Below are 18,021 nucleotides of genomic sequence, written 5' to 3'. Positions count from 1 at the left end.
ACATGGCTTAAAAAAGATGGTAATGATGCACCCTACAGGAATATCAAAAGAATCTCAAAATATTACACACTACCTAGTTCCCATCCACATATCTGAAAGTTATTACTATATACATGTAATACATTTCTCTTGTGACAGTGTATCACAGGTGTCTAAGACAGGAGCCAACTTATGTGCATAGACTACAGAAGCAGTGGTGAACTGCAGCTCAAAGCCCTTATTATCAAAAAAAGGTCAAAAGAAAAGTTGAAAAATATTTTTTTTTCATACTTTCTCTACAGGTAAAACAGCCAGGAGGAAAGATATACAAATGCAGTCTACATATCCAGATCCACATGAGAAGGATTTTCACATGTATGTTTTTGAATTCCAGCATTTCTGAGCTGTTGCTTGAAAGGGGGCATTTTTAACCTTTTTGTTTAATATTACTAAATACTTTTCTAAAAAAAAAAAAAAAAAAGGAAAAATGTGAAGATTTTTGTATTTTGTAGCTTTTGATGGCTATTTTCTATTTAAAGATTAATTGTGAACTATTCCAGACCCGAAGCTGTGTAACAGCTGTTTTTTCCCATGTACAGGACAAAATTCATGTGACAGAGCATTATTCTCACAAGCCTGTTCTCTTTGGTAAAGCTTTCATGTAAGAATCTGCTTATATTTGCAATTGTATGATGTTTAAAAATAGAAATATTCAACATCCCCCAGTAGTTGTCTGACCCCTAGTTTGCTTGTTTTCCGAGTTATGCCTGAACACCCGATAGATTTCCAGCTATACTGTGCCACCCCGTGTAAGAAATGAGAAATTGCACAACTCTGCTGACCATCATGACACAAGTTTGGAGTTGTCCTGCAGACGATCACCCTCTGTGCATTTTGAAGACAGTTTTGAGATTATCAGCAATTGCATAACATTTAGAAAAGCACACAGAGATCTAGTACGAAACTTTTTTTTTTTTTTAAACAAACAAACAAACAAACAACAACAACAACAAAACACTTTCATTTGTGGGAAGACTTTAAACCTTTTGACTTAATAAATAATAGTGGCCCTTCATATATTACTGGACTAGGAAGATTGTCACAGATATCCTTGATCTTCAGAGCTCAGTTAAACCCAGCTCAGGCTGGAGTAGTTCCAACTGTTCATGAACAGTCCAGCTCAGCAGACTGAGATCTCTAGCCATTCAGTCTTAAGCACAAGCTGTTCATGAAATTCCTGTACTCAAATCTGTGCTAGTAAAAACCAGGATGCTATGGCCATGGGATACTCAAAGTAGGTACACTAGTAATAAGTTTGCAGCCAGGAACAGACAGAAAAATGTAACATCCTTAAGCACTGAATAATGCTGCTTGGTCATCTTCTGTGGCAGTTGCTTCCATAAATGCAAAAAGGGGACATAAAAGAGGTAGAAGAATAAAATATTGTTTACCTTTTGCTGTTTCCCATTACAGTTTTACTATATTTCTCATACCAGTAGTTACATACTCATTTATATTTAAGCTAGCTCTTGCTTTGTATTCCTAACTATTAGCTGATAAATTTATGTTACAATAATGCCTGCATGCCTCTGGCTGTTTGCTGTGAATTATACTAAGTCCTTAAAAATATTCTAACCAATTTACCTTAATTGCTTTATTTCTTGTTATCCTTAGATTTTATCTTTGCTGCGGGGAAGGGAGGGTCCTCTGCTTTCTATTCTTTTTTAGAAATATTTTCCTTTCTTATCTTTTTCTTCATTTTCTGCATGCACCCTTATATAATGTTTTTACTCTTCTCCACATGTCGCGTTTATTAAAAGTTCCTTCTGCACCCTACAATAAAACACTGTTGCTCTTGTTGCTTCTTTCACCGTCGGGCAAGGCATTGGCTGTGAGGGCCAAGCATTAAGGCAGTGGCCCTCTCTGACTGTAGCGACGTGTCAGTGGCAAGCTGCTAGTTGTGCGTGTGGCTGGATGATTGAACCTGCGCTATAAACGTGTATATTCGTGTGCCGTGAGCTCTACGGCTGTAGGGATTAACTGGTGTTGAGGGAAGGGAACGGCCACCATCGGCCGCCGCCCTCACAGCCCTCACAGGAGCCTCGCGCGCTGCCAACGGCCACCAACGGCCTCCCGCCAGGCCCCGCCCCCCGAGCCCCCGAGCCCCGCCCCCCGAGCGCGCACGCGCCGAGCGCCGGAGGGCGGGCTCGCCCCGCACGCATGTGCGGCGGCGGTCACGTGAGCCGGGCGCTGGGGGCGCTTCCGGGGCCGCGCGGGGCGGCGCGCAGCGCAGCGGGACCTCGGCGCGGCGGCCCCGGCACGGCCCGGCCCGGCCCGGCCCCTCCCGGCAGGTGCGGCGCGGGGCGGGGGGCCGGGGCCGGGGCTGGGCCGGGGCTTTCCCGCTCGGTAGGGCCCGAGGGCAGGCGGGCGCTGTGGGCGCGGCTCCCCGGGGCCGACGGGTGCCCGGGGGGTGCCCGGGCACGGCCCTCACCGTGGGCTGAGCGCTGTGAGGGTGCTGCGGGCCGGCGGGGCGGCGACGGGGCTGGGCGCGGGGAGGCTGCGGGCTCCGTGCGGGCTCCGTGCGGGTCGGGCCGCCGCGCCTGTCCCGCGGTGTAAGGCAGCCTCTGTGTGAGTCCTGCCCCCAGTGCCGCGGTGCCAGCCGAGGGCTGGGTACGGGGCGCTGCTGGGTGAGGAGATGGGGCTGCATCAGTGCGTGTCTCCTTACCGTGTATCGTCCCGTGAATTCAAGGATGAAAATTAAAAAAAATAATAATAACACTTGCAGAAGGCCTTAATCAGAAATGAATCCACGCATTCTGTCATCTCTCTTATTCCTGAGTACCAGAGGCTGCTCAGAGCGCCTGTTAGCCTGCCGCTCTCTGATCTGCTTTGCAGGTCCGTAGCCTTCTCACCACCACTACAGCTGGTGTTTACCCACACCCCAGCTCAGCCACCTCGGTGTTAGCGACGGCTTTGGGAGCTAAATCCCCTTCCAGGAAAAAAGATGAGAACGCAGCTTGGCTTCTGGTGCCAGCAGTAATGCGCCCCCACGGAAAGCCAACACGGGGTTAATCTGGTGGTCGGGAAACGGAAATCCTTTTTGTTAGCTGCAGCAGAGGAGAAACGACTTCAGTGTTGTGTTCCTTTGTGGTTATGTTGTGGTTCCGTGAGTGACGCTGTAGCTTACCTGGTGAGATGCTTGCAAGTATGAAAGGCATTGGTGATCACCAAAGTCCCGTGGCTGCAGGAAGGGAGCAGAGCTGCGTGGCAGTCCTGCATCCGGATGGCCTCTGGTGAAGTTTCCGACCTTTGGATACCTCTTTAAGTTAAGTGCAGAGTAAAATGACAGGTTTGCTGTTGAGGAACCGTGGCATTGAATTAGCTGTGAAGGGCTCTAGGACCAGGCAGAAATTAACTCATTTTCTTCTACGTGACTAATGCAGACTTGCATTATTAGTGTGGCACTTCTCAAACCTAACCTTTAGATTAAAAAAGAGAAGTCGGTGCTGCCACAGGAGCTATAGGAATACTGTCCTAAACTGTGCTTTACTTTGTACAAGCAGAAAGAGAGCTCCTTTTTTGTTTTGTAAGCATTGATATTATGTTAAAAAGTAATTCAATAGCCAACTAGAAAGCGCTTCTCCAACTTTCCTGAAGCAGAAGACTACCTTTCCTCCTTAATTTCTCATTCTTCTAGTTGACAAGGGCTTTTGTGCTTGAGTCTTTAAGCCAAAACTTCCAAAACAGCGACTTAGTCTGCCTGTTAAGTGGGACATGGAACTGAATTAGCCTAAACTCCTCCTTTTCTGATCTAGGGCTTGGAACTCGGCTGGGAAGTTGTTTGCAGTTATGCTATGCAGTATTCAGTGGATGATTGCTTTAAATCTACCTCTAAAGAATTCTCATTAGTAGCTTCTCGTCACGTGGGAAGTGTTTTCTAAAAGTATCTTAAAATTTGATGGTAGTCTAAGTAACTTCTAAACTGTGTGCCTGTCTTAGTGTATCAAGCGTATGTCAGTGTAATGAAACAGACACAGGAAGGAATTGTTTCCGCACTGAAACGTGGTACATCTGAAATGAGCAGGTATTACTTGGTGTTCAGCATGAATCAAAGATGTAGTGATAAAACTTCAGGTCTTAGGGAAAAACTCTTCTTAAACTCCTGGGGGAACTGTATAGTCTGAATGTAGTGCAGGCACGCTCCAAAGTAGCATCTTACAGCCACCAGCACAGTGACGGGGTTGGTTTCTTTTTTCTGTCAGTTTTCTTTTCCATCTGCCCTTTAAGAGTGAAGTAATGAGTTGAAACTTTATTTTAGGTTTAGAGTTCTTTTCAGTGAACCGTGTTAGCCTCAGATGGTCCGTTCCATGCTGATTGTAAACACTGCATTCTCTTAACTTGACCGCATGGGATATCTTGTGAAACTTCTTGTGCTTCATCTCAGTGTCCCAAAACAAATGTATGGAGAGCTACTTACCAATTCCGTGTTCCTACTGATGAAACTATGATTTTATCTCCAAGCAAATACTTAAAATTCATTTTTGCAAACACTCAGCAGGTTAGTACTCAGGAGAAATTATTCAGAGAACGTTCACATCTTAATGAAAGAGGACATATTTTGCGAGGAAAGTGGCACGATTCAAGCAGCAGGAAAGTCTTCCCAAAAGCATATTATTCAAAAGAGACAAATAAAAAGAGGAAGAACTGGGAGTACAATTACTGAGAACAACTTCTTGGAGAGTGTGTGTGAAGGCACATCCTGCCAGCAGCTGGGCTGCGCAGGGGCTGAGCAACTCAAGCAACGAAAGGCTTCTGTGTAAGGAGAACTGGGTTACAACCTTCCAGATGTTGTGTTCTCGTTTCCTGGGTGTGGGAAGGAAGGAAGCCTCAGTAAAATAGGATGAATTTTTGGCATTAATGTTTTGTCTCTGGTAATGTAATAAAAAAAAAAAAGTCTTCTAAAACTTTATTAAGCAGTTTGTGTTAAGCATTGCAGGTCTTAAACTTAGTCTATGGTTGTAATCATGTCAGGAGAAAAGAAATTCAGATTTTGCATAATAAATACTTCTACAGAACAGTAGGTTCAACTTACTTCTTTTTACCTGTGTGAAAAATAAACTTTCTCTAGCTTAATTCACAGAGTGATTGTATTCCAGCTTTGTACTTACTGGTGTCCTGTGCTGATTGTGTCTTTGCATTTAAAAATAGTATTTGGTTTCTTGTTTTTTTAGAGTTTTTCCTACCATTTTTCTTATTTTCTTATCATTGATAAATTTACCTGTTCCTGTCAATCTTTAGAGCCAAGACAGCCAAGATTTTGAACTGTATTGGACTTGCGTATTAGCAGGATGATTTATTTTGTTCCATTATTGGGGATTCCTTGTTGCTGGTGATGGGTGAGCCTGAAAAAACGCAGCTTGACTTGCACATCCCAGGGTGAGTTCTCTTATAAACAAAACACTATTTCAGAATGTGTTTATATTTCAAGTCTTTTTAAAACAAACAAACAAACAAAAACCTTGTATTTTAGATCTATCAGTTTTTACTTAAAATAGATATTGATTCAATGTCTCCCATAAAACCTAGAGTTGCCAGGTTTCTCACAGTTCGAAGTGAACTGGTGTAATTCCAAATGAAAGATGAGGTTGCTCGGGGGCTGGTTGTAACTTAAAGGTTGATTCTGCTTGAGCAGGATGATGGATTAGATGACCTTAAGAAAACCCTTCCAACCTAAATTATTATGATGATACTAGTCCATAAGCAGTTTTTTGCTTAAAAAAAGCAAACTGTAAACTGTTCCCTTGTGTTTTTTTTCACATATCTCAATGTGGCGATTAAAAGAAAATGTGCTGTAAATACTGGAGTGCTTGAATGATGTTATGTTCCTGCAGGTGCTCTTTAGCCCACTCTCCTGAAGACAAAAGGTTCTGGCTGATCAGGACTACCTATTATTAATTCAAGTTGGCTGGAGAATGGAAGGTGTTGAGTTTAAGGAAGAATGGCAAGATGAAGATTTTCCAAGGTTTTTTAATTTAAGTTCAGATCAAATGCAAAATGTCCAAAATAAGCTGTCTCTATCTTCCTGATATATTAATACTCAGTCTTGCAGTGTTTTCCTCTAACGTAGTGGTCTTGTGACTGTTTTGTGACTTCCAAGACATCCTATGAGTACTACGTCTGTGATCTATTTAATGTCAGAGATTTGCAAGCAAGAATACAGCAAGTTATCTAAAGATGATACCCATAGCAATCAGTATTTTGACACTGCTCATGTGAGCAGTTGGTAATTTGAATTGTATAAAAGAGGTTTCTGCTGCTTTGGTGCTTAGTTTACTGTCAGTAAGTATGTTTTAACTCAATGCTATCCCACAGTGGGTTTTTAGCAGTGCATGGGCCTAGGTTTTTGGTGTTTAGCTGATTATTAAAAAAAACAAAAAGCAGAAAACTAGAAAGCATTAAAAAAAAAAACAACTTTATTTTGCGTACTAGGCCCCTGCCAGAGGATGATCCTGTTGACTCAGATGTGTTGGCTGCAGCTGGAACAGAAGGTGAAGCTGGTAAGAATACTTCACTGCAGTAAAGGTTATGTCTTCCTATATAAATGGCTGTTTTGAAGCTCCATTTTTTTTTTTTTTTTGAGTGAGACTTGAGGGAACAGCATTCTAAATGACATGTTTATCTGCGAACAGAGCTATCCAGGTAATATTGGACAAAAATGAATTATTCCACTCAGTCTGTGAGTGACTTAAAAATCTTTGTTCATTATTTAGCTACTTTTCATCAGATAGGGCCTACCTTAGTCTTGCTCCAAATTTCAGGCCTTTGTGATCTCCTAATATTGTTGGCAGTCCAAAAAGTTAGAGGGGTAATAATCCCAATGCTCCTCTTATGTTCTTAATTTTTTTGGATCTTCTCTGTCTGCTTTAGCTTTGGCATTTCCAGTGCTGGATCAGGCTGTTTATTTTGTTTCCTGCTTTCAACTGCTGTCTAAATCAAGCAAGTATTTGCCTTGTCTAAAAGCATGCTGTGTGTTATTTACCTAACGTTTTCTATTAATCTTCTGCCCTTAGTGTAGTCTATTGGCCTCACTTTCTTGCTCTTTGCACTGTGTATATTACTTATTTCAAAGACTGTTATGATGTTACCAATACCTAAAAAATAAAAGCTAGAATGTGAATTTATTGCACTGTCTGCAGCATTTGACATAATGTCTAGAGCAGCTTTGGTGCAGCTTTGATACAGCTGTCATAGGTAACAGTCACTTAAGTGGTGGCAGCTCTTCAGATTTTTCTTCTGCTGGTAGTATGGCGGTCTTCCTCTGTGATTGTAGTGTGTATGAAGTTGGTTAAAGTGTTAAGAACTTGAACTTAAGTCTCTGAAGTTTTGTTTGCCACACTTTGTTTATTTTAATTCTATTCTAAAGATGTATATTTTGATGTGGTGGGCATTAATTTATTGTGCACTCTGGGGAAGCACTCTGCTGTTCTGTCTTGTTAATTTGCTTGTCTAAATTTGCTCGGGTTTAAAAATAATTATTTGTTTTTTTTTCAAATGCAGAGGTTAATGGAATCAAAGTGAGGAAGAAACTAATGGCACCAGATATCAGTTTAACTTTAGATCGCAGTGAGGAATCTGTTTTGTCTGACTTGGATGAGAGTGGAGATATTGATTTGGATGACTTAGATACTCCTTCAGAGAATAGCAATGAGTTTGAATGGGAAGGTAAGTGTTTTGTTGCTTTTATCTAATGCCGTAAAATATTTCTCTTTTTTATGTGCAGGTCTACGGTTCTTCAGATGGGAAATAACTGCCTTTGGTCTTTACTCTTGTAATAGTAATGGGAGTGATTAGATTAGAAATGGGGACAAAGAATTTTTCAAGAGTAAATCAGAACATGACTAGTAAACAACAGATGAACATAATAACCGTAACTCCAAATAAACTTAAATTAATATCATTGAACACTTTTTAAACTCAGTTATGGAGAATTCTGCTCTATTGTAATATGTTTTTAAGAACTGTGGCAAAACATATACATGTTTTACGTGTATTAGAGATCTATTTTAAGTGGAGATAAGTGACGTAGAGGGATACAGATTATAGATTAGCTAATCTGAAATTGGTCAACTGCAAGCCTTTGTATTTAAAGAGGTCTGTTTTTAAAAATGACTAACACCTCTGATCTCATTTTACTGTAATAGAAATGTGGGAAGGTCAGAAGCCTTTAGAGTTTGAATGCTTTCTGTATTGACTGGAAGTGGTGGAAAAAAAAATTATTTTGTGTCAGGGAATTTTGAAATGACTCTGAAGTTATTTCAGCTGTAGCTGTGCTGGAGGTGCTAAGAGAATGACCTTAATTTTAAGGAATGAGTAGACCCTTCATCTGGTCTTTACAGGCAAAACCTGGTGACTCAAATTTTATTCGAGGTTACCTGAGTTGAAGCACAAGTTTCAAACCTGCAGTTTAACTATGTTTTGGGACCTTTTATGTAAGCTAAGAACTACTGCTTTAGTGAAACAGTTGGAGTTTAACTTCTATAAACATTATGACTTACTGTTTCTAAAATGATATGTAAGCACGTAACATCAATTACTTTATGCTGTGAATACAATAAATTCCTGAGTAAACAGGAAGCTCTGTATTAAGTATGGAAAAATGTTCTTCATTCCAAGGTAGCTTATAAATAGAGGAAAAATATTATTATAAATGTGTACTTTAAAGAACTAAGATGTTGCAGAAGAAGTTCTCTTGACAGACTGTGGGTTTACCTGTATAAAAGAACTTTCGTTTTAGTACATTACGAGATTTGGTACATTATAAGAGTTGGTACTTAGGATTATCTTTGCAGTGCTGCTAAGGAAATGTTCCAGATAATTGTGCTTTGTTTTTAAAAGTGGCTGAAAAGGGTTTCTGTCTTTTCTTCCTTTAATGCTGCTGCCCTCATTTTCCTGGAAGGATAGTTTCAGTTAACAGCTTTGTCTTGGGAACAGACAACTAACTTGCAGTAGGTTTTTCTCGCTTTGGGTAAGGTCTATGCAACAAAGTCAAGAATCATAAGTTAATCGGAGCAAATTCTTTTCACAGATTGCTGTCAGCATAAATTTCATGTATTGATTGCACACATGAATTAAATTTCTAATAGATCTGCCTGCATGTCTGCTTGCAAGATAGTGTCGATGTCTTAAATTACGCTTTTACGTAAATCTGTGATCTAGTAACCTGTGTAATTATCACTGAGTTAACCGCTTTGTCTATTGTGGTGTAATTCATTAAGGTTGGTCTTCTGAAAGCTGACAATTAAGCAGGCTTCCCACGTGACTAGAAGCTTGTCATTCAAATTTAAATAAAAAACAAAACAAAACTGTTTATGGAAAACAGAACTAACAGTATTTTGATCAAATTTGTTATCAGTGAGATCCTATTTTGTAATGACTGAAGGAACTATTATTCTTCAGCCAAACACATCAGCTGACTTAAAATAGATGAGATAGCAAAGTGGTTAACCTGTGTTGTTATTGACTGCCGCTGTACGTGGATTTTGAACGTGTTTTGACTTTGGCAGATGATCTTCCAAAACCAAAAACTACTGATGTAATTAGAAAAGGATCACTTACTGAATACACAGCAGCAGAGGAGAAAGATGATGGTCGACGTTGGCGTATGTTTAGGATTGGAGAACAGGACCACAGGGTGGACATGAAGGCAATTGAACCATACAAAAAAGTTATCAGTCATGGTGGTAAGGATTAGTGTTATACTGAGGAGAACTGTTGAAACTACTACTTCCAGCTGATTTGCAGTGGCATGGGAAGAACTTTGAGTGTAAAGACTCCCGTGGTTATTCACTTGTAGCATTAAGTCATACGGTTGTTTTGATGTTTTTTTTTTTTCCATATTAAACTAAGGTTCCAAAATGTACCCAAGATCAGATGAGGCTACTAACACAAGTATATCTAATAACAGGCTAGCTGTTCATTATAGTGTTTTGTTTTTAAGAGTGTTGAAAGCATTATCTTTAGGTCTACTAAGGCAAAAATCAATTTACTGATTCTTCAGACAGTCTATGCAGTTTAGGTAGGAAGAAAAGTAGGCTATCTGAACTGTAATTAAACATGCTGAGTAAAAGTAGATGAACCTGAAAAAAATTACCTTGAGGTTTTCTATAATTATAAGCAAGTTCCTGTGCCCTTTTTAATAATTGGCTGGAAACAAAAGTGCTGAGGTACTAAAAGGATTAACCTGTTCTTACCCATGCCATCGAAGTCAGTCCAAAGGATGCTTACCATTATGGTGATAAGTGCTTTATGTATATAATGTGTCTGTATAGAATGGGTGTTGGTAAAGCTCATTAAGATAAAGAATGAAAAAGTTTACTGTGTGTTTTTGACTTTTCTTTGAGTAAATGTGGTCAAGGTATAGTCACCTTAGTCACTACTGCTCCTTTTTTCTTTGTAGGTTATTATGGTGATGGGTTAAATGCCATTGTTGTGTTTGCTGTTTGCTTTATGCCTGAAAGCAGCCAGCCTAACTACAGATACCTAATGGACAATCTATTTAAGTAAGTCATCTGCCTCTGAAGAGGATCTTACTTTCACATTGTAAAACTGGGTGTTTTTAAGTTCTGTTATCTTTGAAGCTTTCTGTTTCAGATGAGGGGAAGGTAACAAATAGTGAAGCAGCTTTCTGCTTCCTGAGGAAGGAAAAAAATGTTGCTCAATGCTGACAACTATTTTTTTTTTTTTTTTTTTTTTTATATTTGATCAGTACTAGAAACTACTTTAAAATTCAAAAATCTTCATTTGAGGATTTTCTTTCCTTGCGTTTGCAGGTATGTAATTGGCACTTTAGAGCTACTAGTAGCGGAGAACTATATGATAGTTTATCTGAACGGTGCAACAACACGGAGAAAAATGCCAAGCTTAGGCTGGCTTAGGAAGTGCTACCAGCAAATTGACAGGAGGTAAGAAGTTGTGGTATGTTTTGTCACATTATTCATATTTAGTGATGCTTAGGAAAAAATGCTGTTTAATGTGGTCTCTGGTACTTGCTGGTTAAAATGAATTGTTAAGCAAATTGTTTAGTGTATCAAAAAGCTCTTCCAAAGCAGTGTGGAGTAATGGTGCAGGCATGCTTTTGTAGTGAAAGTAGTAGTGTTAGAATGGTGAATACTGTTACAATCTAGAATTTCACTGAACATTCATAGATTACTATAGTAAGATAAGGTGGGTTCCTTCTTAACCACTTCATTATGGACTTGTAAAAAGATACCAAGAAACTTCTTTATGATGTTACCTGTTTTCAAACTGATATTAACTTTCTGATTTCAGCTGTGCATTTTTCTGGTATTTTTTTCTGGTGGACAGTGATGTCTAATAATGGAAAGTCAATGCTAGATTTATGGACACAGTTTTAACTGCAAAAACACCCTTTGTTTAAAAAACAAGAACTTTGTCATGCTACCTTTATTGTTCTAGTAATTATGTTTAATGTTTGAATCCTTCAGGTTAAGGAAAAACCTGAAGTCATTAATCATAGTTCATCCTTCTTGGTTCATCAGAACACTTCTGGCTATCACAAAACCCTTTATCAGGTAATATTATGGAAGCTATTTCTTAAAAGTTTAAATGTCTAACTGTTAAATGTTTAGTGAACACTAAGTTGTAACTGTACCCTACGTTTGTTCTTCCACAGCTCAAAATTCAGCCAAAAAATTAGGTATGTCTTTACCCTGGCAGAGCTAGCTGAACTCATCCCCATGGAATACGTTGGCATCCCAGAATGCATAAAACAGTACGTTTTATTATTCAAACATGCTTTATGTTGACCATGTTTTGGAACTGGTATATAATATATTCAGTGGTTTGAACGTAATACTTTGTATTTAATAAAAGTTAACTTAAACCATTGCTATCTCTAGGAACAATTGATAAGCTACAGTTTTAATATGTAATAGCAGTTAGTCAGAATGCTAACGCACAGGGATTTTCAAATACAGTGTCCTATGTGATTAACAAATTATGGTGTGTGAGTTAGTCTTCTGGAGACAAGATCTCACTGTATTGTGCTACCCATTGTATGCTAAGTGGTCTCGAGTGAGAAATTCTGTATATTAATGATGTTATTTATGGTATCTTCAGTGTTCATGATAAAGTGCAGAACAGCTTAAGGGGTGAAATATCACTTGGGTTGGGATTTAATTCAAATGAAGAGCTGTGGTGGAAAAAAGCTGAATCCCTACCCACGGTACTTCTAAAACTACTTTGGCAGGGAGGGGAAGGCAGCATCAATATCCTTGGTCTTCTCTTTTTCTACTACTTTCCCTTTTTTCTAGATTTTTGCCATATAGTATCCATTTTAATGTCAGCACAACTCTGGTATCAGTTATGATGATGACACATCCGCAGAATTTGTGGATGCAGCAATAAAGAGAAATCGTCAAACTTAGATCTTGAAAGAGCTAGACAGCAATACTAATAATTCTATAAAACTATTGGAAGCTGTAACATGCAACCTATTAGAGTATGTATCACAGTAAGAGATCATAAATGGGATGGAAACTGGGAACTCCATAAGGAAAGATGGTGCAGTATCACTGTAGACAGAGTGGCACATAAATGTTCGGAAAAAAATACTGCTGCTTACTGGAGTAAACCATCAGCTTGTTTTCAGTTGTAAAAGTTTTGTGTCCCATAGAGCAGATGCAGGTTTTTTGGGGGGGAAGAAAGACGTGACAAGGCCTTGTGCTACTTTTAGAATGTTGTATGGGATATTTAAGGATGAGTTATGGGAATTCATGCTGTCATTCCAAGTTTCACAAGACTACTTTCTGTCTTAAGGAACTATTAAGTCTTAAGTCAGCCCAAGTTCAGCCTTTACAGGAGTTAATTCTTAGACTTCTCTGGTGAATGTCAGGCTTTAAACTGTTAGGAATACAGGCTTTCAATTTTAGTGATGGGTAAATACTGTCCAAGAAGTTATGGTGTATTAATATGTCATAGTAATTAAATCTCAACTTAAAAGATGTTAGAGGTGCAAAAAGTTTTCTTACTTCAGTATAGTTTGTGGAAACATACCAAGTTTTGATACTAATGCTAGTTTACAGCTTCTGTTGAATTTGGTCTTCATATCTTCTATTTACTGAAATCAAACTTTTCTTCACCAAGGTATGAAGAAGAAAAGTTTAGAAAGAAACAAAAAAGGTATATTTGTGTTTTGATTAGGGTTGCATCTAGATAAGATCACTTGCACTGCAACTAACTCCCAGTTGATTGGCTTGTGTAAAGGAATAAGCATTTGTAAATATAAACATGCACTAGTGACCTAAGTTTTATGCATGGAGGTAATGTAACATCTGAAACCTCACCCTGGATGTTTTAAATATATTTGTAGATAGTCTCTAGTATTAAATTAGATTCCCGGTTTAAGCGAGTATGTGGATTTTCAACCATATCTTCAAGAGGCAAAAGCATGCTTCTGTACAAAGTGATTTAATCATTTTGCTTTTTCTAACAAGTGATGTCTGAAGAGCTGTTTTCAGGTGCTAAGCTATAGTTAAACTAGTCAGCAGAGATGCAACTGGAGCAAGTTCTAATGCTGTATTTTTGTTTGATATTCACTTTAGTCATTAACTTGCACAGATGTAATTTAATATTTTTAGTGCTGTTTGTATTTGCAGTGCCTACATTCCTTGCTAATAAACACTGGGTTTTGATTGTAACTTTCAGTCTCCAGCTAACCATTCAAGTTATCCTAGCACCTGTGATAATTTTTTTCGAACTGCTGTTACTTTGTTCAATGTCTAACTAACAAATGTACTGAAAGGTTTTGCTATTAACTTTACCTTTTCTTTGACAACTCTTGCTGTATATGTGCATAACTGTTGAGGGAGGCTTATTGTCAGAATTGGATAATAAGCACAGGAACACTGAGATTAAAAACAAAAGGAATTTAAATTCTCTGAAAGCTAGCACCTAAAGCTTCTGAGCTAGGAATTACTCCAATTAAGTGATAATCTTGCAGTTTTGTAACCTTAAGTTCTAAGACTTTGACACATAAGAAACCCTTTCAGTACATATTGAACAAGAGTTTTGCTTTTTTCCCCGGTGTGCATAATTTGGCCCAATTGTATTGTAAGGCCCATTGTATTGAGGCTGGAACACTGAAACATTCAAACAGTAACGTGTAAAAGTGTTTGTTATACTGGAATTTTTTAAATACACTATCAATATTGCCAGTTCCAAAGTAAAAACTTCCTTGTAGAGGCAAGATCACAGGCACTAATTGATTGTGAGTCATTAATCAGGTTGAAAGCAACTATACAGAAAGGGAAACGTGTCAAAGAACGGTTACTAAACTTGCTGAGGATGGCAGTAGAAATTCTTCAGCTAAATATATATTTGAGAGTCTTTGGAAGCTAGAGTATGATGTCCTTCTGTGGATTTATTTTGTCAGCTATAAGGTCTATGCATAGCCTGTTCACATTAGCTTATAGATTCATACACTTCCTATAATTAGTCTTACAAGTCATGTCAAAATGTTTTCCTTAAGATACTGCATTGAGGACAGGGGTGAGTTCCAGCTTCATAGTGTGGAGGTAAACACAGTACAACACTGCTCCAGATTTGTTGGATCTGTATGTACTGGGTACAGTTCTTAAAACCGTGGAAAATAGAATATTTGCTGCTCTTTTTTATGGCTTTGGCTTAGAACTATCATTGTTTTTCCTGTTTTGGAGAAACTGTTTCATTATAGTGTAAGGGACTAAACAGATTAGACGACATGGTGGTTAGAAGACAAACTCATCCTGAGCCTCTTGTTTTTTTGAACTGCTGTTGATTCTAAAATTATCTCCATGCACAATTTATTTTCCAGAAGATATGGTTAAAATTGTAGCTTGTTTGTACAATAAAGATGAAAAGTACGTCTCAGAGGAATATGAACCATCCCTTGGTTTCTGCAAAGCTACTTTGCCAATCCGAAGGCAGATAGCAAAAAAACAAAAAACAAAACAAAACAATAAAAACCTTTAGCGGTATGAATTTTTCCTGGAGTTTCCTGGAACTTTTCCATAAGAGTCTTAGAACTTAATAGAAGTATTGCAATTTAAGGAGCTACCTGTTTTTTTGATTCAACTTATGCTGTTACCTTCTTGGCTTAATTGCTATAACATTAAAAGTAATTTTGTGCTAATACTGCTGTGTATGAATTCATTAAAGTAGAAGTGCTTGATGATATTGTGTTACCTGTAAACTTGTATTCCTGCTTGCATTCATTAATAAGAACACAAAACTTGCTTATTTTCCTTGCTGTGCAGTCATATTTCACTTGCACCTTTTGAAATGCTATCCTTATTTAAATGGTTTCTTAATTTTAATCCATTTCTAGGGAGAAGTAAATATTTTAAAGCCTTGTTGTGACTGCATTCAATAAAAAGCTTAACATTTCAATATTTATTTACTAAAACTTTTTCCATGTAGGAGCTTTCACTCTTTCCTTGTTAAGACGAATAGTTTTGCTTAATATGAGCTTACAGACTCAATTTGTTCTTAAGATAGTTTTAATTTTACCACTTTCTTTACTAAGCAGAGTTGACCAAGAGTTGAATGGAAAGCAAGAGCAGAAAAGTGAACAATAAGTTTTGGAGTCCAAACAAGACTGAAGAATACACAGATGGAACGATGCTTTTTTCATTTACTATATGTGTGTATATATTATGTAACTTGTTGCAAGAGGTGCTTAACTTCTTTGGACTAGCACACAACGGAATGTTCACTGCTGTATTGTTTTGTCTTGACTTTAGTAGTTACCTTTATGTAATCCTTTTATACTGCCAAATGTCAAAGAACCTTGTGTTTAGAGGATGTTCTTGCAATTGTTTATCTAAATGATGCATGTTCTTCAGTAAAATATTTATGTATCTAAATGCTAAAGGAAAGATAATATATATTTTTATGACTTTGAGCAATATATTATGTACCTGCTGAAGGAATTCATTTGCAGGTAGGCAAGGCCATAAACTACATTTTTATTGTATAAAGTGCATGATCTGTTGCTGTAAATGGTCAAGTGCATTTCTTGGTTGTCATAGAAACCTTAATTTGAATATTAACAGTCACAATGTAGTCTCTCGTGTGGAGATCCTTATTTCTGTTCACATCTCATACAAGCAGCACCCATTTAACTCATTAGAGTGAGCTTGAGCTTTGTCTTAATCTATTTCTAAAAATACACATCTGGAGTTCTCTGAATTTGTTGGACAAAGGGTTTAAGCCTCCACCACAATGGAAACTGAACTGTTTGAATAGGACACTGGATCTGTTAATCAGACCTTTGTAAATTTAAGTTGCGAGTTTAGAGTTTCAGTAAATCAAGGACAGTTCAGCTGCCATGATGAAATGAGTTCGTTCTAGTTCTTCCTCCAGGAAGGAGGAATATCAGCTATCACCAATAGAAGCTCTAGTTACTTTCAGTAGAGCTTGGGCATTGCTTAGGTATCTTACCTATCTTAGCCATAATACCAGTTGTTTGCAGAGGTAGGGGGAATCTTAGAATAACTGCCATCCTTGTAGATGAAGTACTCCTTTCTAAAGCTCTTGGCACCACATACAGCACTAACTTCAGATATAGCACTAACTTCACTTACAAAGAAGGCAATAAAAAGGGTTACTGTTCCACTCATGCCCCACAATGCTATTAAAATCCTCTGTAAGAGATATTGGATTCATAACTGAAGTGTATAGGCTTATCAGGGTAGCAATTATGCACTGGTAGGCTGTAAAAGTTTGTCCTGTGTCTGATAGCCATTTCCCTGGAAGGGCAGATACATGCAAATTAATCCATTCAAGAGCTGAGCAACTTAATATTGTAGCAAATATTAAATCTTTTTTCACTTTGGTTTTTAGGATGCTCGTAGTTTTGTCTTAAGAGCAAAAATACCCGTTCTTAGTGTTATACAGTTTTCTTAGGAATAAAAAAGCGTTCAATTAGATTACTACCTGTCACTGATCTGTATCAGTCAAGAGCTAATGCCATGATTAAGATTTATTACTACCACTTACTGTAGTATCTTTACCACTTAAGGTAGTATCTTTAATGATACACATAATAAACTGAGAGGAGATTCATATCAGATGAGGACAAACTGCACGTGTCTCTGGGAGTTTGCCTGCAGTTCAGAGACTTTCATCTCAAGATTTAGGTACTTCTGTTTTGCTAGTTTGTGTGATGGTTTCAAAGAGATTAATATATAGGATGTTCTTATTCAACAGGCAATGTTAATGTCAAGTTGCCTTACATCTATTTGGATCCTTTCAAAGGATCCACACTTGAACAATTTCTTTAGGGCTGTCTTATCTCCTGTTTCAATTTTGATATTGACCTAGTTTAAAGTTAGTATTAAGTTAGTAAATTGGATGCTTTCACAACCTGTTAATTTTAATTCTAATACTTCCACAATGCAGTGCAAACCTGGAAATCTTCCTGATTTTTGCAGATTCAGTGTGGGTCCTAAGGTATACGTTAAGCATTCCAGTAATCTTTCAAATTCTTCCTAGTTTTAAAAAAGTATCCTTCTCAGTAAAATCACGTTCTTAGTGGGAGGATTGCCCTTCTGTGAGTATGCCCTTTTCCTCCTTATGTATATAGTGCAGCATAAAGTGCTCTGTATCGGCTGTAATCTCAAATTATGGGATTATTAGCTTTGTTCCAGTGGCTGGCTGGTTCAACAGTTTCATGTTGCTGTAGTTCTATTTCTTTTGGAAATGTATGTATGCTCACCTAATAGTTTCTTTAATGTAAGTTTTTTGTAAATGGATATACAACACATTAGTTGTTCTGTCCCTGAAAGATACACAGCATGAGAAACTTGTGTAGTAAAGAGTGATGCCCCTCTGACCTTTTCCAGCTCATCATTTAATGGTGAGGGGGATGTTTACAAAAAGCAGAGGTCCCAAAGTTATCTTGAACACAAATTACCTTCTTGTAAAACTTAAGTTATTCTATATACTTTAAAAACTATAATATATTTTAATATTTAAAAACAT

At 38.0% G+C, this 18,021-nt stretch overlaps 1 protein-coding gene across 3 annotated transcripts; it reads left to right on the top strand.

Annotated features, from left to right (window-relative positions):
- The first annotated feature begins 2,205 nt into the window (after positions 1 to 2,205).
- BNIP2 (BCL2 interacting protein 2) lies at positions 2,206 to 16,101 on the top strand. Of its 3 annotated transcripts, XM_082769288.1 has the most exons (13): positions 2,206 to 2,330; positions 5,278 to 5,415; positions 5,871 to 6,001; positions 6,469 to 6,536; positions 6,907 to 6,975; positions 7,537 to 7,701; positions 9,543 to 9,719; positions 10,436 to 10,538; positions 10,809 to 10,940; positions 11,484 to 11,570; positions 11,672 to 11,770; positions 13,144 to 13,179; positions 15,566 to 16,101. In XM_082769288.1, exons 3-13 carry the CDS (start codon positions 5,952 to 5,954, stop codon positions 15,612 to 15,614), a joined length of 1,035 nt encoding a protein of 344 aa, XP_082625414.1. In that variant the 5' UTR covers positions 2,206 to 2,330; positions 5,278 to 5,415; positions 5,871 to 5,951; the 3' UTR covers positions 15,615 to 16,101. The 3 variants fall into 3 exon arrangements, with proteins under 3 accessions (XP_082625414.1, XP_082625416.1, XP_082625415.1); XM_082769290.1 differs by lacking the exon at positions 6,907 to 6,975; XM_082769289.1 differs by lacking the exon at positions 13,144 to 13,179.
- The last annotated feature ends 1,920 nt before the right edge of the window (positions 16,102 to 18,021 follow it).

The sequence above is a fragment of the Aythya marila genome (genome assembly GCF_965140915.1).
Source record: "Aythya marila genome assembly, chromosome: 11".
Lineage (NCBI taxonomy): Eukaryota > Metazoa > Chordata > Aves > Anseriformes > Anatidae > Aythya > Aythya marila.
The sequence above is the reverse complement of the archived record's forward strand: the minus strand, read 5'-3'. Positions and strand labels throughout refer to the sequence as shown.